This window comes from Xiphophorus couchianus, chromosome 21 (genome assembly GCF_001444195.1).
Source record: "Xiphophorus couchianus chromosome 21, X_couchianus-1.0, whole genome shotgun sequence".
In the NCBI taxonomy this organism is placed as follows: Eukaryota; Metazoa; Chordata; class Actinopteri; order Cyprinodontiformes; family Poeciliidae; genus Xiphophorus; species Xiphophorus couchianus.
In genome coordinates, this window is record NC_040248.1 from 4,061,150 (window position 1) to 4,084,946 (window position 23,797).

Below are 23,797 nucleotides of genomic sequence, written 5' to 3' on the forward strand. Positions count from 1 at the left end.
GAGTAGAAGAAAGTGGGCCACACCTTTTTTAGGTCTTTATTTGTGAACCATTTTGGAAGCCATGTATCATGTTTTTACCTGCATTGTGGAAAAAAAGGTCAAGGGATAAAAATACTTTTGCAAGGCATTGCTTATACTTTCAGAGCCATTTTCAGAGTGACTTATACTCCTTTGGGTCCAAAAAATATGAGTACTGAGACGGCTTCCTGCTGGTGCATGGTACATTGAAGACCAGTTATTGGCTGTTGGTGGTGACTTTTCTGTTAGCTTCACAATAAGCCACAGGGAGCCGGGTAAATCCTCTGCTTGCAGATTGCCTACCCCTTATCTCCTGGAATGTGAAAATGTGGTTCTCTGCTGCAGTGATCATTATTCTAGGCACTCAGGCACAGAGTAATCCTCAACTGCACTCACAGAAAAAAGAATGAGAAGCGCTCAACGCTTCTCTGGCTACACATATGTCTGTATTTTAACTATCATTTGATAGCAAAAAAGAGAGAGAGAAGGGGAGAAGGAGACGATGATACGCTTGGACATGGGTCCTGGAAAAGAACAGCAAACATCACTTTGTGCCTCAGATGTGTGCTTATTGAATCAACCTGGGGATTTAATCGCATATCGCCTCGTTGGGCTGACAGAGAAATGTTGTTTACTGTTGAAACATGGATAATCTGCCAGTCTTTGATGCAAAAATGAACCATGAAATCTTCCACGTCAATAAACAACTGAGCAGGCGTTGTGTCCTCAGTGAAAGCAACAACGAGGATGTTCGCAGCATATTCAAAGTGCCAGCTTAGCGATGCCCTGACTGCATAAATATGCAATTATTTATACATTAAATTGTTGGGCTGCTTTGAACTTCATTATGTCAGCTTTGCTGGTTGTTTTGTGCTGGTGCTGCAAACTACCTCAAGGGTTCTGTTGTTCCAAGTGTGTTATGTGTGTATGGCTGCGTGCGTGCTGCTGATGAAAGCAAAATAAACATAAACAGCTAAGCCTGGATGATAACAAAGCGGTGAAAAGAAATATAAACATTATTAGGAAATCAATTTGACATGCATGTCTAAAGAGATGAGGTCTCCAGATGGCAAGCACAAAGAAACATTTAATTATGTGGGTTGAGATGGGTGTGCAGTGTCCTAATGTGTCCAGGAGACAGAATGACCCTTAATTAGATGAAAATAGCAGAGAGGGAGGAGGAGGATTAATACACTCTGCATGGCCCACACTGTATTTGTTTTTTCTTCGTCGTCTCTTTGCTTGATTAAAAACTCTGGACATTAGCGAGAGGCAAATGAACGGCTCGACTGCAGGGAAATCGCAAACTGCCCCTTTGACGATAATTGGCTCATCAAAAGTTGGAAAGTATAGGAGAAACTTGGTGATAAGAGGTAAAATGTGGATAACAAATTAAAGAGGTGCCGAGGCATAAAGTGAAAACAATCACATTATAATGTATGAAATGGAAATTGGAAATAGGAGGCATAACGCTATCGATAATTATATGTAAAGTTGTGTGAAAAGCCCAAAGATATGGAATAATCTTCTTTTGCAACATAATCTCACTCTGAAACATTTAGAAAAACCCTAATTTATTTTAAGTACAGTTATCCAGTGGGGAAAATGCCAGTCTTATCAAATATCCGAGCTTTATTGGCACACTTTTTAAATGTAGTATATTAAATAGAGCTGCCTGATAAATAAACACATCATTGCAGTGACATAATTTACTTAACAAAAACCAACTTGTTTTTAAGTTCTGTTGTGTTCAGTTCTATCTTATGTTTAAAAAATTAATGGTTTAGTATTTGACTTACAATGGATGTTGAAAATATTGATTTTAATGTTTTGACTCAGCGAGTGGGATGAGCGGCCATGATATGTGATGACACAGAAATATAAACTTTTGCATCATCAGCACCCATGTACCAAAAGATACTGTAAAACTTCATAATCAGAACAAGAGCAAGGATATAGACATTGAATAAAATTAAGACGACAATGGAGCCATGAGGAACCCCGCATGTAAATGTTCACCCAGATTGTTAAAAGTCTTCTGGGAAAGATCTGAACCAAGATCTAGTCATACCAGATCCTTTGCTGTCGTGACTTATGTCATTCACTTCTTTTACCAATGGAGCCTCAGTGCTGTTGTGGGTTAAAGCCAAAGATCATTTGCCTTTCCAATAATCTTTGGCAAAAATGTTATTTAAGATATGATAATTACTTATTAGTGAAGCTTTAGGTTTGATTTTTGCATTTTTGAAGTTCAGTGGGAACTGATCTGTGTCAAGAGAAGAATTTACTACTTGCAATACTTTTAGGTACAACCCAGCATGTCGATAATAACTAAGAGCAGTTTAAGAGAATTGGTAACCACACGATTTGGCTTTTTGTTAGAGTCAATAGAAGGTATTAGCAGTTTTTCTTTACCCTCCCTTAAGATCCTCCTTATTAGATCTGGTCTTTGGTCATTTATGATTCTCTTTGTGACAGTTCCAGTTGATTTCATCATCTTTGCTGTAGATATGGTCACATTTAAGCAAATATCTATTTTCTTGTCACCATTTCAGCCTATCACAACATTTGCTGTCCTTGTGTGTGATGCTCTCTTCTCTTTCCTGTTTTGAAGAGTGGATAAAAGCTGGCCTTTGTGTCACATCCTATTTACTTGCAAGAAAAGGTCTTTTCTGCCAATACTTTCCCACAAACAAAAATACAAATAAAGTTTTGGAACAAGTGAAGCGGCCAGTCTGTCAAGAACACTTTAATCCCCCTTAGGCTTCTCCTAATCCCTTGTGACACCTTTCTGGTGGGCTGACGCATTGGGGAAATGACAGCTTCGTGCATGAGTGAGACGCAAATGCTCAGTAAAGGACAGGACTTGTCCAGATACCAGACAGCAGACAACCCATTCTCCCAATGGGAGGTATGAATGTCTCTGTGTCAATCAGCTCAGCATGCCGCTTTGAAGTAGTCAGAGAACAGATTGGATGGTAATTTTGGATGATGCAAATACCCATACCCTGGAAGACGGTGTGCTGCAGCGAAGCGTCTGCTGTGAACTGGCAGCAGGATGAGGTTGAATGTTTGGAGAAAAGGAACTTGACTGTTGGGCAGAAAACATTGAGAAATCACTGGATATCTTTCTGCTACTGAACAAGACAGTAAGCTATATGATATATGACAGAATGGGTTCTTCAGTTCGGACATGGAGTAATGCTCCTTGTCTTATGTTGTGTTCATTTGCATAACAAACCCACAGTGTTGAAGAAAGGTGCCTAAATGTTTTATTCACGCATCTGAAAATGGGTTGCTCTGTGACAGAATCAGGCAACAGTGTGGGGTGTGTGGGTGTGTGTGTGTGTAGTAAGATCTCAACAATAGGAAGGAAAAGTCATGTTCTGCTCTGTGAGAATTCGCAATGCATGCAACAAGTCCCTGCAAATTGGACTGTTTGGAAGTGTGACATGTAATAACAAGGAACAATTCACAACCTGCACCACAATAACATTAACATTAACAACATGGATGGAATAGGAAAACATATAAAACATACACAGAAACTTTCAATGACCTTAAGACTTGAGAGTGGAATTTAAAGGTTGCAACGAGAAAGTTAAAATTAACAACACGCTGCTGCAACAAGTATATGCTTCCTTACACATTTGTTCTGTTTTTGCTTTTTTATCACACTCGTGCTTTAGGTCATCAAACAGATTTTCATATCAAGCAAAGATAACCTGATTACAGTGAACCATAATCTGTAAACCCTTGAGACCCCCTAATGAATGCTCATCACTTCCTATTTTAATAGTTTTAGAATAGAATAGAATAGAAGTACTTTATTCCAAATATCATTAACAACATGTGTAAATATTTGGTGTAATTATTTACAACACATGTAAATAATGTATATTTGGTGTAAATGTAATTTACACCAAATATATTTCGATATGCATTAATACACACATTGGAAACCATCTTAGCACTACTGCAGAAACTAATATCTATAGCCTTCCTTATTTCTCCCCTTGAGGTACCACCAGTCAACACCAGAGAAAATAAATGGCACTTCTGGATGGACTGCTTCGCAAACGTCAAGTAGTATTTTGCCTCGGTATTTTAGCTTCCCAAGATGCATTTTCTTTGTTTCTTTGAATCATTTTTGATTTCCATTCCACAGAGAAATGTGTGTATATGCAAATCTGTGAATATTGAACCACGAACAGGTGGAGGTCCTCTGTATACATGTAAGGTCAGAATTATTAGCCCGCCCTGATAAAATTAAATATTACTCTTCACATTTTTATGGAAATTACCATAAGAAAATCTGTTCATGCAAAGAAAAACCTCCATATGCTTTGATCAGCACGTTTTATTCATGTGCTGAATTGTAACAAGAAAATTGAACAATGACAAGATTTCAGCTCTTTCCTAAGTCTGCATGGGTATGAAAAATATACATTCCTAGTCTGTATTACAGTTACATTGTCTGAATTTTCCATCCGTGCGTGAATTCGTTTGTCTACTCACCCATATTTCTTTCACTTCACAGATTTCATCTGCATTTACTTTTCTGAAAATCCTTTTGGCGAAATAAAAGCTGCTTATTCCATGCACACTTTTTTGCTATGACTACAGGCTAAACCAGAAAACAGGATTGTCCTTCTTTGTATTTACAGCAATAAAATATTGGTTTAAGTCATCACGAATGGATTTGAAAGAATTTGTATGCATTGTGCTCAGTTTTATTTTTAATTGTAAGTATGAAAATCAAATGCCAACTTCAGCATCAGTACTTGAGTTGTTAGCCATTAGCCAGTGTCATGTCGCTGTACGTCTTTTCTAAAAGTCTTCAAACAACCTTTTTGTCTTCTCTGGTACCAAGCATTGCTATTCAAACTAAAAGTGTGGGTTTCCTAAGTGGTAATTTAGCCTAAAATACTTCAGCTAAAGGTTTCAGAAGAATGATGACTCATAACTGTCATTCTTTTGGTGCATGTATTCTCTTTTGAGTCGATATTTCTCATTGCTTGAGGTCACTGCTTCTGCACTTTTAAGCATGCTTTTATTTTTCTCTGCCTATTTTTGCTTGTATTTTGCTCCTTGATCTCAGTCTGTGATTTTTCTGAAGCCTTAAATATTATGAAGTTTGCCAACCCCTCCAGGTTCCAGAGAGCTTAGCCGAGGTGTTGGACTGTTTTTTTCAATTTTTCTGGCTTTTGCTTAGACACAGACTTAAAACAGAAAGAGGGAAATCGAAATACAAAAAGGATATAAATGCAACACAGCACCGCAAAAACATAAATCTTACCAATTCATTTTGGTTTAATTTCCTATGTAAATATCTTAGTATACTTGAAAAAAGACAAAATTGACTTAAAATAGGAGTTTGTTTTAAATTGTTAATATTGGTGAAATTCCACTGGCAGAATTTTTAACTCATATCAAGACCTTTTCCCCATATTATATACAAAATAATCTGTCAATGGATCAAGTACTTTTTCATCAATATCAATGATTTAAAACAAGCCAAAAAGTTCATTGTAAGTAAATTTAGTCTTGTTTCAAGACAAAATTAAATCCTAGTATTTTGTAAATACTAGGATTTTTACAAAAATACTGAAAAGGAAGTGCAAAAATAATTATGTTAAATGCTTGACATGCTTGATTCAAAACCAAATAATGTTAATTTAGGCTGTATCTTTGATTTAGTGTAAGACTCCACTGAGTGTTACACATTACAAACTATAATGTATAATTTCAAAATACTTTCCTCTGTTTTTTATGTTTAACAGAAAAACAAGCTCCAGTTTTGCAGTTAAGACAATTTCTCTTTGCCTCACTGACTTCGCATGAGGTAACAACGTATGATGCAAATCTGACAGTTTGATTTTTTAATATGCTAAACTTCAGCAGCAATTACCAAGTTGCTCCCAGGACTCAGAGCATCTCATTAGCATAAGTAAATATAACAATCCTCCCTGTTAGGAAAACAGCAACTCATTTCAATTTTTCCTCTCAGATGTCAAAATAGAGGACAACTGTTAGGGCGGATCGGTGCGATGTGCATTAACAGCGTGTCTTCAGCACGCCCCTCATCACTACCTCTTGATGTATGGTCATTAGGCAGGCGCTCCGTCATCAGGGCTCGCTGTGACTGTTGCAAATCAATCAAAGAGAAGGGGGAGCTCACAGGAGTTGATTGGAAGGGAGTATGGCCAAAAGGTGGTGATAATCAGTCAATCAAGCACACCCACATAAGAAAGAAATAGATTAAGTCCCCTTGAGTTAAGTATGGGAGCCTGGATTTAATCAACAACAAACCCTCCCCTTTAAAACGAGAAGCCAAGAAATGGATCATCACATCGGGTTGGATGTTCAGTCATCTTTTTATTTCTCCCTCTCTTCTGCTACTTGCCCCAGCGTATGTTGCTGGAATACATGCTTCAGACCAAGATTTCCACTCTTAACTTTTCAATTCTAGACACAACAGTTTTAAAGAGACGTTCAGATTCTGTGTCTAAAGATTTGCAAAACTGCAACAAACAAACCTGTAGGGTAGGTCGGTAATAGTAATGTTTATTTTGAATAAAGTCTTGCAGCAAATTTTTCAGACCAAAGTTGAAATTATGTAGTTGTGCAATGATAATGTACTTACATGTTATCCTATTGCATCATTCTCTTGGTAGTGATGTCTAGTTTTTAACACTGAAAACTTTAATCAGTGATTGGGGCATCTTCTTTGAAAATCTGACATGTTTAATCAATAACTCATGGAAATCATGAGCAGAAATTGTGCATATAATGGATTTGTTCATGTTTCAGCCTGTGTATTGTGAACATGTGAACTGTGTATTGTGCATTCATAGATAGTACTAAGCATACCTTTGTTATGATGGGCAGGTAATTGAGCTAATGTAGCTCTCCTGTAACCTCAAGCTAGTCTACTCCCTGACCTCTGACCACTCAGAGCATTTTTAGACTCTCTTCTGTAAACCTGAGAGATGGTTGAGTGAAAATCATCTGTTTCTGAAATACTTCGCTATTATTTAATTATCTTTTCCAATCCATTCTGATGCTTCATTGGAACTTCAGGAAGTCTTTCTTGTGTCTAGAAGCCTAAAATTATAAATAATAAATAGAGTGTGACTGTCATTCTAAATAAAAAATGCATGTTTCTTCTTTATTGTGGTAAGTTAAGGTGAAATTTGACTGGAAGCCTTCAAAATGCTCCATATACGAGACAAAATCCCCACCTTTTCCAAGTAGACTTAATGTGGGAGGAACGTATTAATGTTTAACTCTAAAAGAATTAGAAATATTGGCTTGATCCACCTTAAATGTTGCTCAGGATTGTAACCCTAATTGGATCATGAATCAAACATGAAGTCAAGGATCTCTGTGGGTATAACTGTTGCGAAATCGATTAGAAATCAATACAGGTTTGATTAGGAAAAGCATGGCCAATGTAATGTGACTTCTTTTTCATCTCACATTCTGCTTTCACCTGCATTTTTTTCCTGCATAATATTCTAGTTCTCTCTTTTTTTCCCCATCACATTTTCTAGCAACTGGACATGGATATTCCAACAGTAAAGGAAGTGCCTCTTTAAATTAACACAAAGCAAACAATCCAAGGCAGGCACACACAATGAGTATCTGTACAATTCAGCCAAGTCATTACAAAGTACATTCACCAGTAAAACAGTCCAACAATTCACATTCAGTATATTATGAGGGTCTGTACAATAGGAAGCACAAAGCCAGGGTGATTGAAAACAGAAATAGTGTAAAAGAGATGACAGTCAGTATGCATGGCACCTAAACACATTTATATGATCCTCCATGGAGCATTTTTCCACCAGTCTGCTGTATTCTAAAGACTATTTTATGTGCAGTGAGTCTCTTTTAAACAGTTATTCTTCATATTCCAATAACATTTTCAGTCAGACTAAGTAATTTCCTTGACTTCACCTGAAATGGCTGCTGTGTCTCTTTGAATTGCTGCCACTCCTAAAGCTTTTGGCTGATAGCTCCAGAGGCAGGTGGCCACTCAGCCTTATATTTGTTCAGCAGACAAATTGGCAGGAATAGCATAATTGGCATGGTGCTTATGTCTGAAGTAAGATTAAATGCTGGAAATGTGCAGCCGGCTCTCTTTGTCCATAAACAGAGAATTTTATCTGTTATGTTTTATTGTTGAATAGGGTTGTGAGTAGACGCTGCCTGCACCGGCTGCACTCAGTTTTTTTTTTTTTCCTTCTGAGAATGTTCATAACAAATGGTGCTGTTTTTGGAATTTACTGGTAGCAAGATAAAGGTATTGATGGACTGCAGAGGTTCTTTGTAATGGAATCCATTTCAACCTATAGTGATGAAAAGACTGAATGACTCGGTGATTATTCTGTTGGTAGAATTCATATCTACAATTTGCGGCTGGCTCTTTACATCAAGTGTGTTATCGCGTTTCTTAAACTTTTACAGTCAGGTGGAAATCGAATAAAGATGCATTCTTCTGTTGCCTCATATGGGAATGTTTTAGATTATACAAAGAAGACACTGGAAAGACTAATGAAAAAAGATGTTTCATTTTGGTAAAACATTCAACACAACCAAAATGGCCTGGTGTGAACATCTAATATGCACTTAACAGGGCAAGCAATTACTAGAATTTGATTTATTGGTATTCAGATGCAATAAAATATGGATACCCTTTATCAGACAGTCGTTGACATTTCTGAATTAAGGATTTAAAGGAAAATATCAGCACCGTCAGGCTCTGCTGTGGCTCTTGTCTCTAAGAGTTCTTTGAGGGGATTACCCAGGCCCTTCAAAGTATGAGGAAATTTACATGTTCATGTCTAAATGTGCTGCATAAGAATAAATGTGCTTTAGTGTTGGTGCTTTTTGAGCGAGAGCTCACACAGGAAGCATGACATGCTTGTTTCTCATCTCTGCACTTTTCCAATAATACCAGCCATAGATTATATATAGAAAATCTGATTTGTTCCAGGGTGTGGAGGTCAGTCACAGCTTTTGTTTTTTTGACTATTCACACTCTTTTGTTATTGATTTCATCCAGAAAGTCACTAAAACACCTGGATCATCAACATGTAATATTAATTCAGCCCCCCTGCCCGTCACCTGGCAACCCAAACTGAGCTCCAGGATGTTTGGTCAGCTGGTTTTATCGCTGTATGCATTGTTCAATGGCTGTTGGAAAAGGTGGTGACTTACCTTACAGAAACTACTTGCTGCTTTCTTGTTGGTTGTGCAGGTGGCTCTACTTCTGCATAGGTGCACATCAGTTTGCAGCCATTTTCACATGTGAATGAAAATGTTGAGTTGGGGGCGTGGCCAGCAGCAGTTTATCTGAATCTAAAGTTGATTCAAGTCATTCTGAAAGGAGATTAAAAAAGGCAGAACTGGACAGAATAAAATCTGATTATCTAAGAATAATTTTGTGCAAAACATCTATTGAATATTTTTGTGTGACCTATTATTTTTAATAATAAAAGATGTGATTAATGAAGACAACAAATATTTAAAAGATTGAAAAAGGAAAACTGTAATATACGTTTAGATTTGTTTAGAAACAATATCAAGCAACAATAATCAATTCAGTCATTATATATTACTCTAATTCTTCCTCTCTGAAATTGTATTTTTTCAATTTGACCTCTCAGTTGTGATTAGATGTGACATCCACTGATTGGCTGTACAGCTGTGATCCTAAGAGCCAGCTTAACTTTCATTACCAAAATGAGCAGAATTACCGCTTTGTTTTGCAGAAGTAACATTATTCGCACGGATTTCTGTCGGGTTTGATTTCTCCCTCAAATCTGTTGCCTTCCTGTAATTGACTTAGGCACCTGACAAGTGGCACTGGCAGTAAGTGGTTTGGCTGTAAGTACCAATTAGCTTGTGAATACAAACAATGTAAGTCTAGTTGTTGGCAAAGACTTTGCTGAATCTTCACTGTGAGAGTGGGAGAGAAACGAAGATGAAAACTTTTGTGCCTGCTAGTTTGAGCTTGGAGTGTTCTTTTTCTGTCATGTGGCCTTGGAACCTCAGACTCTGCTGATTACTTTCATCTCCACAGAAATGCATTTCCACCTGCCAGCTGCCAGCCTCATACCAGTCACCTATTCCACTAGTCTTTAATAAAGTCGCCCATAGAGACTGGGAGATAAACACAATCCCTTGTTTTGATGCCCTATAGATGAAATGGATTTCTCAAAGTCTTTGTGGAGATATGACAACACAACAAGGTGGCAGAGGTTATATATCAAGTTCATTATAAAAGCTGGGATGCCTCTGCTCTCACCAGTATGATTCTCAACGTCATTATCATAGATTGTTTTTTACTCCACATCTTTCCCGCTATCCTGCATTTCGTCCGGATGTATGTTAAACTTGAATCAGTTCAGCTTTGTAGCTTAACAAAAGGAACTCTAATTGGGGTAAAGCTTTATGCCAGGAAATATATAATTATTACATTTAGACATTGCAGTAATATGCTTCAACAATTATTTGAATTAGTCAACAACTTAAATGCTTGTGTTTTTTTACAGCCTCTTAATTTGACTCAGTAACAGAAAAAACGTGACTTATTTAGATCAAGTTTCTCCAATACACAAACCAGAAACAGAATTTTAACAGATTTTGATAACTTTTTTGATGCAATAAGTAATTTTGAAGAACCACTAGACTCAGATCACTCAGTATGATGACCAATTCTGCAGCACAGCAGCTTCCAGCAGGCAGTACGTGTTTCATGCTGACAGGGTGTCGTAAACAGTGCTGGTCTTTCATAATAGGATGCTGCTTCCTTTGGCTTTAAGATTTCCAAGAGCACACTATTCCTAATAAAATGTAATGCTTTCTGAGTAAATTGGACATGTCTAAATTCTCTTAGCTATTGTTGAAACATAAGGATTTATTTGCTGTGAAAGGAGAAACAAAGATTGAGAGAATTTCTCAACAGAAATGCTGAAAAGAGGGGCTTTGGCTAGTTTTTTCTCCAAACATTTTACTATTTCATCATTCTGATTAATGCACATAAAAACATAGATTCCTCAAAATATAACAATTCTACTCCTGTCACTGCTGAGTGATTAGATTTGCTTTGTAGCAATGCTTTAAGGTTTATGTTGATATGTCGTCTTTGCATTTCTGAATTAGATGCAGTGTGTTGTTATGCAAAGCCATTGTACATTTAAAAAAGTTGATTGGAAAAATTCCTCTAAACTGTATTCCTGATGGAATTTGTCTATAAATTTCTTTGACTCCTCTAAACGTGATTTATTTATCTTAGTCTAATCCAGCTTTTCCTAGTGTAAACAAAGCCACATGGAGATGCCTCACAATGCCTGCACTGCCTTACGTTAAGCCTGTAACATTTATGTAATAGCATGCAACCTGTTGACACTTTTATCACCAATAGATTTTGGAAGGCAATAGCCTGTGAATGCATCATTGGTTCGAATTTTGCGGTTCATGATTTATTGACTCTTGCAAAGGAAGTCAATAGCTAAATTAGCAGTCTGTCTAAAGGCAAAATTACATTTATGAGGTGGAGTGCTGCTGCTGAACTGAAGTGGATATATGCTTTTAGCAGATATGGATTTGGATTGTTGTTAAGTAATAACTCTAATTCTTTGACCTGAAATCATAAATTTAGAGTTGGGAATTGATTATCCAACTCAGGCTAGCAGTGGAACATGAATTTTTCTGCGAAAGTGACAATAAATCAAAAGAGAGTAGGCATGCATAGGCTGGAGTACATCAACAAAGCAAGAGGGTAATAGGATTCTCCCTCACTGCTGCTGTATGCAAACAATGTCCAATTCATTTTCCTTTACACTCTGTAGGTTGTGTTTCTTATTAGTTATATCTAGCCTCTAATTAAATACCTGATTCATTGGGATCTATGACTCCTTATCTAATTACAGGCTGGATATTTACAACGAAAAGGACAGCCGGCTCATCAGGAGTCAGGCCCAGAATAAACAGCAGCTCTCTAATTGGAAATTTATTTAGTAGTTCAGGTTTTGATTAGAAGTGGCCCTCAGACCTTTCGACATGTTAAATACCCACTGTCAGCATTTAAATAGATATTGAATTTAGACTGTTATTAAACATCCGTTGCCCTGACAGACTGGCGACCTGTCCAGGGTGTACCCCGCCTCTCGCCCGGAACGTAGCTGGAGATGGGCACCAGCAACCCTCCCGACCCCATTAGGGACAAGGGTGAACAGAAAATGGATGGATGGATGGATGGATTAAACATCCGCTTAGATGCACTTTAATATGTATTTTTTAAATTTACTCATTAGCCAGGAGAAACCTTCACAACATTGATCTGCAGAGGAAGTTATCAGTCTTTATACACAGTTTGGGAATGTATGGAAAAGGATGGAATTGTAAGTTTTTTACAGGTCTGGATAAGTAAGAAAAAGAAAAGGAAATAGTTTGTAATTATATTTGCATCCATCCATCCATTGCCTTTTTCTGTAACCATCTATACATGCATTCATTGAAGCTGCTCAATATATTATAAATATAACATCATCACATCATCAGTGTTTACAAGATTAATTTAGCAGAGTACTATTTGCAGAGCAATAATTGTTAGTAATTGTTATGAACTTGCATTTTAATGCTGATGCTATGATAGCCAGTTGGACAGGACCTCACTGCTGCAGGTTTTATCGTAATGAACATTTGCATTCTTTGTTCGAAATGGACAAAATGAATTGAAAACTCCTGGGTTCAGCTCCCGGTCTTGACGTGCACCAAATGGACTCAGGCCATGTATCTAGATTGCATCTACTCCTCCTCTCTCTGTCTTTTCAATGTTCAATAAAGCCCACAAGTACCTAAAAATATATTACAACAAAAAAAATACTACCATGTTTGTTCAGCTGGTTTTACTGCTGTATTCATTGTACAATGGCTACTGGAAAAGACATGTTTTATTGTTGACTTACTATTCAGAAACTACTTACTTCAATCGTGTTGGTTGTGTAGGAGGCTCCACTTCTGCTTTGTAAAGATGCATGGTTGTATAATTGCAGCCACTTTCATGTGCGATTGAAAACGTATTTCTTCAAAGAAGCTTAATGAGTCATCTGTAGCAAGAGTGAAGCTGCTGTGTGAGAGCCTCACCATATGTTGCAACTATATCAACATCGCTGTATGTGTGTAATATTAATATTGCAAAGGATTGCTTGAAATTGAGTAATTGCTGAGTAATATAATACAGCTGCAATGAGGGAATGTTAAATAAAGCTTCACAGCAGTAGATTTCCCAACCGGACATAGATTACCAACATGGCTGAAAAGGAAAATATGGGACAGAAAGCAGTGGGGAAATTTTGAATTTATGGTTATAACACTTATTTCAAAAAATATCTTCATTGTCTAATTTTCTAATGTTATGCAGCCATATTTGTAGTCATAAAACTAGCAGCTAAAGTAGCAGATAGAGGTCAAGCTAAGGAAATGCTAAACAGAAAAGCTCCTGCACAAGGCTTCATTATAACAGGGTGGTCTCTTTAAGACTGTCACACTGGACCAGTACCTCATAATGATAGATAGCCTCTATATTTAGATTACTGTGAAAGTAGACTGTCTTGCCCTTCCTTCTATCCTGGACTCTAAAACATTGTCCCAATTTGAACAGTGTACTGATTACAGAAACGACTATTGAAAAAGATCAAGAAATGATCAGAATGAAATTATATGAGACATGATAAATGAAAGACGTTCAAACTTTGTGTGTCTCCATTTGTTATAGTATTCCAGCCATTTTAGCTCCTCTAATGTCATAAAACCAATCACATGTAAAGGTTGGCTCTAGTTCAATTTCAATATTGTTTATTCATCTATATTAGGATACAAATTAAAAACAACAAATACCACATAGCTAATTTGTACAGTTGGTCTTCTGGTTATATAAAATAATAAAAACATTGTACAAAATCGTGTTTGATGCAGAAATGTCTTCTTTTTTTAGAGCCGTTCAGCTTCATTATGCATTTCAGGGAATTAGTCTAACTGCTCCTAATTTACAATAATCACTTGCTCAGCGGGGCTGCACAGTGGTTAGATAGTAAGCACCATCACCTGAAGATCAACAAGATCTAGATTTAGTTTCAGATTTTTTCTGTGCATGTGGAGCTTTTAGGTGCTCTTAAACTTTTAAGTGAGTTTATTTTTTTGCTACCCTAAAGGGTTTGTGTAACCATTAGCGATGGCCCAGTTACAGGAAAGAAATACACAGACTTTATGGTATTACAGTGTTAAAATGTAATTTTTTGAGCAAAAATGTGCAATTAAAAAAAAAAATCAGTGCAACTTGTTTTATTATTACTGCTAAATCTCAAACTGTTCCTAACATAGATTATAATAATGTAAGAAGTTTGATTGTTTATGCTTTCTACCCCATTGGTTTTGCTAAGTACCATTAAAACACAGGAGCTGATGATTGTCAGGTATTTAGCATTTGTAGCTAGCTTTCAGTAGATTGTTTATTTTACCAATAGACAGTCTAACTCATATATTATTCGAAAGGTTGTTTGATTGACAGTGATTTTTTGTTGCAACATTTCACTCAGTTAATAAAATACTTCTTATATTTAATAGTATGAGCATGCCACCTTTGTTTTGAAATTCAGCTTCACTGGAAAAATGTAAAACTGCTTCCCTGCTGAGCTTTTGGCATAAAAGTCTTAATCCTCTTGGTATCAATAATGGCTGAACCAATGGTTTAGCTTCTGCTTTATTCCTGTGGGTTCTGGTTAGAGAAAAAAGGGAACACTTGTAAGGATTTCCTTCAAACCTTTAATCTCTAAAGATGCAGTTCTACAGGGATGCTTGGGCATAGTAGCGCCTTAGAGAGGTATATTGAATAATGTGATGCCTGAGTTTGATGTTTGACCGATTTTTAAAGGGGAGGAATGTGGGCCAGAGACCACCATGCAGTGAATTAATCCTGTAAAGCCTCCTACTCTATGGAGTTCAGAGCTTCTACATAAAGTACAACTTATTGAGATGCAACTCATAGCCTTTTTCTCTTCATTAGTTTCTTTCCTGAGGAGGAAAATGTCCATGGCTCTCCCAATTTTTCTAAGTGGTGAATAGAATTATAAATGTTTTGTATTCTAAGTAGCTTTAAATATCCATGGCTAAAATGTTTCTACTTCTTGAATGTTTAGAGCTCTTTTCAATCCATTATCTAAAAATAGAAAGATGGATGGAAAACCTGTAGAGACTGCAAAAAACTATTGTCTGGGGTAACAGTTCACCTTCCAGCTGAACAACAACCCCAAACGTACATCCAGAGTTATAATATAATGGTGTAGATCAGTGTTTCTTTACCCAGAGTTCCTCTTGTTTTAGATGCTCCATCATGCCTGGTTCAAATGATTGAAGCTCAAGGAAACACCTAACTCTTGTAAGTTGGTCCTTTCAATATGCAGACATAAATCCATTGGGAATCAGATATAGAACTAAAAGAGGTGTGTGAATAAACGGTTTCTATAGAATATGACTGAGATTTGAAAGAAAGGAGATAAATTCAAGGTTTGACATGTGCAAAGCTGGTAGAGACATCAGCATAAAGAGTTCTTCTGTAATTACTCTAAAACCTGATTCTACAAGGTATCGAGTCAGGACCGTTGAATGCACATGCATGATATACTTTTTACATTTTATTTATGAAAGACATGAAATGTGATTTTTTTTCCACTTTACAATTATGCTCTACATTTTGTTGGTCTATGTTTAAAAACCTACTGAAATAAATAGAGGCTTGTGGTTGTCTCATTAAAAAGTGAAAGGGGTATGAAGACTTTTATAAGCTGTATTTTCTGTCGCAACATTTCAGTTGAGAGTGATTGATTTAAAAAAAAAAACATTTAAATGTTTTAGGAACATCTTGTCCTCTGCATTCTAAAACCTTTTCTTTGTCTGCTTTCCATGCAGCTTCACTCAAACTCGGATAAAGGCGATGGATCCGTCCGATACATTCTGAGCGGAGAGGGAGCCGGGTCTATATTTATCATCGACGAGGTGACGGGTGATATTCATGCCACCAAGAGCCTGGATCGAGAGAGGAAAGGACATTATGTCCTGCATGCACAAGCCTTGGACCGCAACACGCAGGAGGCCCTGGAACCGATGTCGGAATTCATTATCAAAGTCCAAGACATCAACGACAATGCACCTCAATTTCCAGATGGACCCTTTGTAGCTACGGTGCCCGAGATGTCTGAAGTGGGTGAGTAGTGCAGCTTAATAACCTAGAGCTACAGAGAGCATGATTGCCCTCTCTTGTCAATTGCAATAAGTCAGAGAGAGAATGAAAAAGACGGTCAGAAATGAACTTGAGTGGTTTTATTTGCTACTTTTTATGTAACACTCATGCCATCATTACATTTGTGCTCTGCAGTAAAAAGGGAAAATATCAAGGGAGGACCCTTGGCTTCACCCCTGCGTATAATTTAAAACTACTCAGAGTAAAATGTCCCAGTGGAAAAGATGGTGTTAATGTGAAAAAGTGCAATCAAACATTTACCCTGTGCTGCATTTTAGTTTGACAATCTTCTCCAGTATGTTTGATCTTTTCTAAGCCCGAGTCCTCTCTCTTTCACTCCCTCTCGGGTGGGCAGGTCTTTATGAGCACTCAATAGTACCTCCACCATCACCACTGTAGAGTACCCCCACACTACAGAGGAATGTAAAGCCTCCAGCCTCCTTCGCTAAGACAGCCACTCTTCGCATGCCCAAGCATCATGTGGCAAAACATCCATGTTTTATTTCTTTTTTTTCTCTGCTTCTGTTTATAGCTTGGATGAACAAAAGCTGCTGCTTTTTTTTTTGTTGTTGGTTTTTTTTTTTTTCAGTCCAGTGGATTTTGCCTCACGGCGCAACTGCTTTAAAGTATGACGGTCTAATACTTTAAAATGATATGTTGCTTGGCCCGAACTGCAGCCAAACTGCTGTCAGAGTGATTTTGCTTCAAATGCAACATAAAGAAGCAGGTTTGTGGAACTGACAGTGAGGTGGAAGCGTCCCGTTTATTTCTGTCCTGTATGAAATCACCCACAGAAATATATGAGGGAATGAACGGCTTCATCTGGGTTGGAGGAGATGCAGGAATCCGATTAAACATGCAGAGCTCGACAGGTCTGTCAGAGCCCTCTTTATATACGGTCAATATCTATGGTTGCTCTCATGAATATTCATGAGAGCAAGAAGCCAGACCTGATGCAGAGCTCTGCTTGTTACTGTGTAGGTTTCTGACTAAAGCATGTCAAATAAATGTTTCATAATCGCAGGTGATAAATATTTAGGTGTTGGTTTAGGGATAATGTGTTGGCTCCAGGGGAGAGAATCATACATTTTTAACCAACTGTGAAAGAGTTTAATTTTTCTATTCTGACCTCTAGTTTGCTAAAGTATTTATACCACCTCTGCATTATTACATACATGATGATGTTGGAACTACAAATTTACAAGTGCAGTGCTGGAAGACAATAGTTTGGCCATTTAAGTATTTATTCAGCTTTGTTGGTTGGTTGTTTTTTGTCACAGTTCAGATTATTAAACAGATTTTAATAACAGATAACTTGAGTGGAAAAATTCACCGCCAGGTGAATTAATTAAATGTTATTTAATTAAGAAGTCAAGCAACACCAAGGACTGCATATTCTCAGACCTGTTGAATCAAGACTGAGTTAAATCAGGGTTTCTGCAGCTTTTACTTAAACTCAAATGTAAGACGTTTTAAGACCACTGTGAATGAAACTTAAAACTTGTATCACAACAGAAATATACAAAATAAAACCGCAAAATTGTATGTTGCATTAGTGCCTGGCGTTTTAGTAAGAAATGCATGTAGAATTGTATGGGTTGACAACAGAGGTGGAGAAGAAAGTCATCCAGCCAATTTAAACTATTTAGCTAGCTAACAAGGGTTTGTTAGCTGCTAGTTAGCGATAGCCGCAACCGACTTGAGTCACACAATGCAGTGAAGATGTTTTTGTGCGACTCAAATGTTTGCTTGACAGAAAAGTCCTGCGAGAAAAATAAACTACATAGAGTACAAGGTTAAATAGTTTTTCTTAAACTCAACAGTTTGGTTTTGTAATTTCAGCCACTTGGTGTGAACACATACTGAGAGACCTTGTGTGAGATTTAAATGCACACTTCCCAAAGTCTTTGCTTACATAGAAATATGCAGTCACAGCAGTCTCACAGCACACTCAGAACAGTGGCACAAATGTAACACCATAAAGCTTTTAACTAAATGCATAAAAAGTGAGGGTGCTTAATCCTGTCACTGGGAAAAGTGAAGGGTGTTGAAATATGGATGTGACATCTGTGCGAAGGTGACACCAATGACTCAATTGCAGTTAATGGCGGCGTTACCTTAAAAAAGACATGTGTGCTTCAAAACCATCCAATATGTCTGAAATGAAACAATTCTGCAATGACAGGAGAGGCTAAATTTCTTCTGTCATGTAAGAAACACTTAATGGCAGGTGATGTTGCACAATTAGTTACTTTGTTTATTAGTTACTTTTTCACATGGAGTGGATAGTTTGTTTCCCGAAATGAATAGAATGATCATTTAAACACTTTTGTTTGTGCATTCAGGTTCTTTGATGCAAACATTTTGTGTCCTGAAAAACATGTAAATGTGGCAAACGATGGCTACAAACAAACAAATGATAGTTACAAACAAAGGCTCAACCATTGCTTTCACTGTGCAGGATTCCCTTTCAAACTATGTTAAAGTTTAAGATTGTAGGTGTCAATACTTCAAAATGTCTGTTTTCTTGAAGAGTTAACCTCTCAGTTTTCATCCTTACCTATTCCAAGGTTTTGACACAAACTCAATCATCAGTTGCATGTGATCAACTCAGTCACCACTAACATCCCAAAGAAATAAGTCAGCATCAGTAATGGGTAAAACAATTATCCTATTGGCCTGCCCCATTATACTTTTGCTCGTTAAAATAAATCGACTTCAGCTGAGTGTCTTCAGCATCAAATCGGCTGTAACAATCAACTGTCCTCACACTCCAGAGCACTAATCCCCCCACCACATTTGTCAATACTAAATCTCCTAAGTGTAGGAATGGGCTGTGTTGGACTGTGGCAGCTAATTGCTTGTGATGTTCCTTTTCCCCTGTCTTAAGTGATTAGCTGGGTACATGTCAGGTAGTTCAGCTGCATGATCTTTTCTATATTCACCAGGGCCATAGTGTTGTAGTGAGTACTGGTTTAAAGGGGATCAAGTCAGCAGTAGTTGTTTTCCAACAGTGGTTTAAAGATGCATTCATCTTATGTGACAAGATGAAGGACGATTGTAGGATCATAAGATCGAGGGAGAGTAATCTGCGTCAACGCAGTGTCAAGAATTTCAATCAGAAATATTGATGCACTTATTGGATTTAAGCTTGTGAGTGGAAATGAAAACATCAAAACACAAAGGAAGATCTTGAGAATGGCTAAAGGAGTGCTAGGCTAAACACCTGAATGTATTGCTCTTAACCAATTGCCTGTTATTTGGTACTCTTGCCTCAAGCATGAACTTTTTTAGCATATATTTGAAGTTTATTGGAAACAGAATCCTTATATATTGATGGTGTTAAAAGAAAACATATTAAACATAATCTACTTAGGTCTATAATCTATAATCTACTCTGGATATCTGTCAGCTTGGCAGTATTAGATTTTTTTCTAAAGTGTCAGTTGTTGAAGATCCTGTTGACTAGAGCAGTGGTGTCCAAGGGCGACTGTCCTGCATGTTTTAGGTGATTTCCTGGTTCAACAAAACTGAACTTAATGAGTGATTAATTAGTGAGCTTCTGCAGACCTTAGTGACATACTGAGGGGGTCAGTTGAATTTGAATTAGATGTGTTGGTGCAGCGACAAATCTAAAGATACAGGATATTGACAGGACATATTAACGACTCATAAACTCTCCACTGAGCCCGACCACCAAAAGTCTTTAAGGTGTTTTTGGTATCACAATACAATTTTCTGAAGTAAGTTAAAATATTTAGAAGTATTTCCATGCTGGTACTCATCGTAAAACCCAAATCAGTACTTGAAAAATAACAGAAAGCAGATCTCTCCAAAAGAACAGATGTTTCCTTTATAAATGTATGTTTTATCTTATCTAAATCACACCTTGTTTTGACCTATAAAGTCTCAAATAACATCTCACTGGGGGTTCATGTCAGTGTAGTGGATTTTTTTTCTTCCACCCTGATGTTAAAATTTAAGCTTAACGCCTTGATTCTGGTTGCAGGAGGATGATAAGAACCTGCGATCCATTTTCAGAGACCAGCTTTGATTTTAAAAGACTGTTATGCATCTCAGTGCTATCGCTGACTTTAGTAAGTGCTGAAGAAGTGGATAAATTGATGTTTGTCAGTAGGTGTGATAAGTGGATGTAAAAATGTGAATGGAGTAATCTGTATGAGCTGAATTAAATACACATTTAAAATGCATTTTTGAAAGAAATTAAGAAAAGATAATTAATTCTGATTTTTACAGCAGTTTGGCTTTAAAACCTGCTATTGACCACATTCTGGTTTTTTGCTTTGCAATATAGCAGTTCAAGGGCTGAGTAGATGCATTGAACAAGTCAATGTGTGAATGTGCTATCTTCAGCTGAAAAAACCCCAAAACTGATTTTTTTTTTTTGTACAAAAAGATTAAAGATCAATAGTCGGCATGCAACCTCAGCTATCACTACTAGAAACTACTGATCAAGCCTGAAATCTGGGTGTAGTCATGGAATTAGATGTGAACATCCAGAGAAAAAAAGACAAGTACACAAGGCACAAAATACAATGTATGGGAACATAAAAAGTATTACACATGCTTAAAAAACCTAGCAGGACTTGGATTTGTCTTTGTTATAAAATAAGCCTCATTTCTTCATGTACTGCTAAAACGTGTTCTTTAGAAACACCAACTTACGCGTCAACATGAGACACAGTGTGGTGGCATCTTTATCTCTGAAAACACACTAAGATTCTACAACGTTGTGTGTTTCTGTTGTTTTCTTACACTTGAAACTACTCAGAGTAAAACCTGCAACTACAAACGCTTCCATTTTTAATCCCATCCAATCCAAACTCCAAAGTAGAGAGTAAACAACAGGCTCCTCACAATGAGTCAGTGTTAATGATGTTGTTGGAAAATATTTTGAAAATTCCCAAATGAAGGCCTATTTAATTTGCTGCAACTAAAAATAAACACAGAAAATACTACATTCGTTTTATTCACATAAACATAATTTTCCTCTTCGGGCTGAGTGTGCTTCTATTGAAAAACACAAAAACATGTTTGTTGTTTTTTGTTTTCTGTAAAAGGAGGTTTTAATGAGGTGAAAAGTTGATTGTATTTGATTATGATGCACCAGGGTTTTTCTCATACCTTCTTCTTTTGTTATTTTGCTTTATTTTTGAGTAATAGTTTATAAAAACAGGCACACAGAACATTGAGTTTAATGACTACAAACCTTTTATTATTATCATCATGTTGGCTCTAAATATAAAGCACTATGGCTGATTGCATATTGCCATTTAAATGCTTCTTTGTTTTTACATATATAAGCCCTTCACAAATAACCTGTCATAAAATCAAGCTCATCTACCTCCTCCCTGTGGTCTGAAGAAATGCACCACTCCTGGTCAGAAACAACCAATCAGAGCCAGGAGGAAGGCATTAGTGCTGGCAATCATGTTCATGTACACGCTGCACCTGTACTGATGGCAGAGAAACAACTTACTGTTCCAGGAAAACCATTTATCCACTGTCATCGTGACCATGCTAACTAGCTGTAGCGTAGCAGAGTAAGGGGGAGGATGGTGTGAGTAGCGCATACAGAGGAGTAATTAGCAGTGCTAAGACCCACCTCCTGGCTCTGATTGGTTGTTTCTCATCGTGTATTTCTGTCGATGGCATTAGGGCCACTTGGAAAAAACTGAGGAGCTTGATTTTTTTTTTTCACAGTCGTAGCAACAGTTTTAACAAATTTGTAAAAAAAACATATTGCCTATAAAGGTTATTTACTGCAGCTTTAAGTGTACGTGTGAATATCTAATGAATGCACTGTTATGTAATCTGCATAGATACTGTTCATTAAAGATCAATTCATAAAAGCAGGAGTAAAGCTGTCTGTGTTAAATATTGGATTCTAACTTTTATTCATTTAGAACAAATTTAGATTGCAAAGCAATAACAAAGTTGATGATTTCCACTAAAACCATCCCTGCATGGTTGCTTGCATTCACAGCTAACCAGCATGCTGTGCACTGTTTATGATTTATGGTGGCTGCCATTGCACTCTGCTCCACCGGGTAACTGAAAAAAGGAAAAAAAATCACATCTGGTAGGACTCAGAGGAGTTTCACTGTGTAATTTCCAAAGAAGCTCAGGAAAGCAAGGCGAGAGTCCACAGAGCTGCATGACGCATCATGCAGCTTACGTCAAATCACACTGTAGTGCTTCCATATATAAATACAGCAGTGCATCAAATAAGCCAGTTGTGCAATTACAGCGCACTCATCATGTGATTAAAAGGGGTCAATGAAGCCTGTAATGCCATGTGAGCAACACTTGGTGTGTAAAATTGAACCTCAATTGCTTTTACGATGAGCTGCTAAATAAAAGGTCAGCATTAGTTCAGCCTTTTAATCACCTGTCTTTGTTCTATGGTGCTTTTTTAATTCCTAAACGTAATTGCATCCATAATATTTTCTCAGTTGAAAAAGGCTATTAAAAACATTCTCAACAACTTGCATGTGATGGAGGTCATGCATTGTACAAAATAAATTTTTTAATGTTCCCATTACATATTCAAAAATCTTTTTTTTTCTTTAAATGATTTATTTTCTGATCAGATGCGCTGGAGCTGTTGACATACATTCCTTATGGGCTTCTTTTTTTTTTTTTTTTTTTTTTAATTTTGAGCTTTTAATTTCATCTGTTTTTTTCCAAGATGAAAGTATTATACAACAAAAATCTGCAATGATTTTTTCAAAAACAAAATCTGGGTCCACAAGTTTGACGATTTTTCATAAGCTCCGACTATTTAAGATATTGTTTTTCTTTGCACTTTGTACCTTCACGACAGTCTCATTGCAGGCATCAATGAACCTCAGAGGATTTTTTCCAGCCATATGTTAACCAGTGTAGAAAAATAATAAATCAGCATGTTTGCTGAGTAGCTCCTCGTTTCTTTACATTACACAGGGTGACTTTGTTTAAAGTCTGACTAGTGTTTAAACTATTCTCTCTCCAGCCATGTGACCTTAAATCTTCTGGGATCTTAATGTTCTAGATGTGGTTGCTAGGAGATTTCAAACCAATGCACAATTATACACGAGTGTTAGTACATTGCCATTAGAAAACCTTTTACAGAGAAAGCAGGAAATCACTTTTGCTTCTCTTTTCTTCTATTTTTAGGTACGTCTGTGTTGCAAGTCACAGCGACAGATGCCGACGACCCAACCTACGGAAACAGCGCCAGGATAGTCTACAGTATTTTACAAGGACAGCCATATTTCTCAGTGGACCCCAAAACAGGTGCCGTATTCCTGCTTGCTGGGAATAAAAGATTGAAGTAAACGCCTATTTGCACAGAAGCACTAAAAGCAATGTCCAAAAGTATTATCACCGTTGAATTTCTTTACATCTTGGCAACTACAAACCTGAATGTTTTTACTGGGACGTTTGTGGTTCACTGACAATAGCAAC

The 23,797-nt window shown here is 37.1% G+C and overlaps 1 protein-coding gene across 1 annotated transcript in view; it reads left to right on the forward strand.

Annotated features, from left to right (window-relative positions):
* The window catches only part of LOC114137074 (cadherin-18), a 129,199-nt gene that overhangs the window by 36,403 nt on the left and 68,999 nt on the right, over positions 1–23,797 (forward strand). Inside the window, exons 3-4 of the mRNA XM_028005587.1 lie at positions 15,997–16,291; positions 23,507–23,626. Of these exons, the coding sequence (XP_027861388.1) occupies positions 15,997–16,291; positions 23,507–23,626 (415 nt within the window). The remainder of the gene's footprint in view (positions 1–15,996; positions 16,292–23,506; positions 23,627–23,797) is intronic.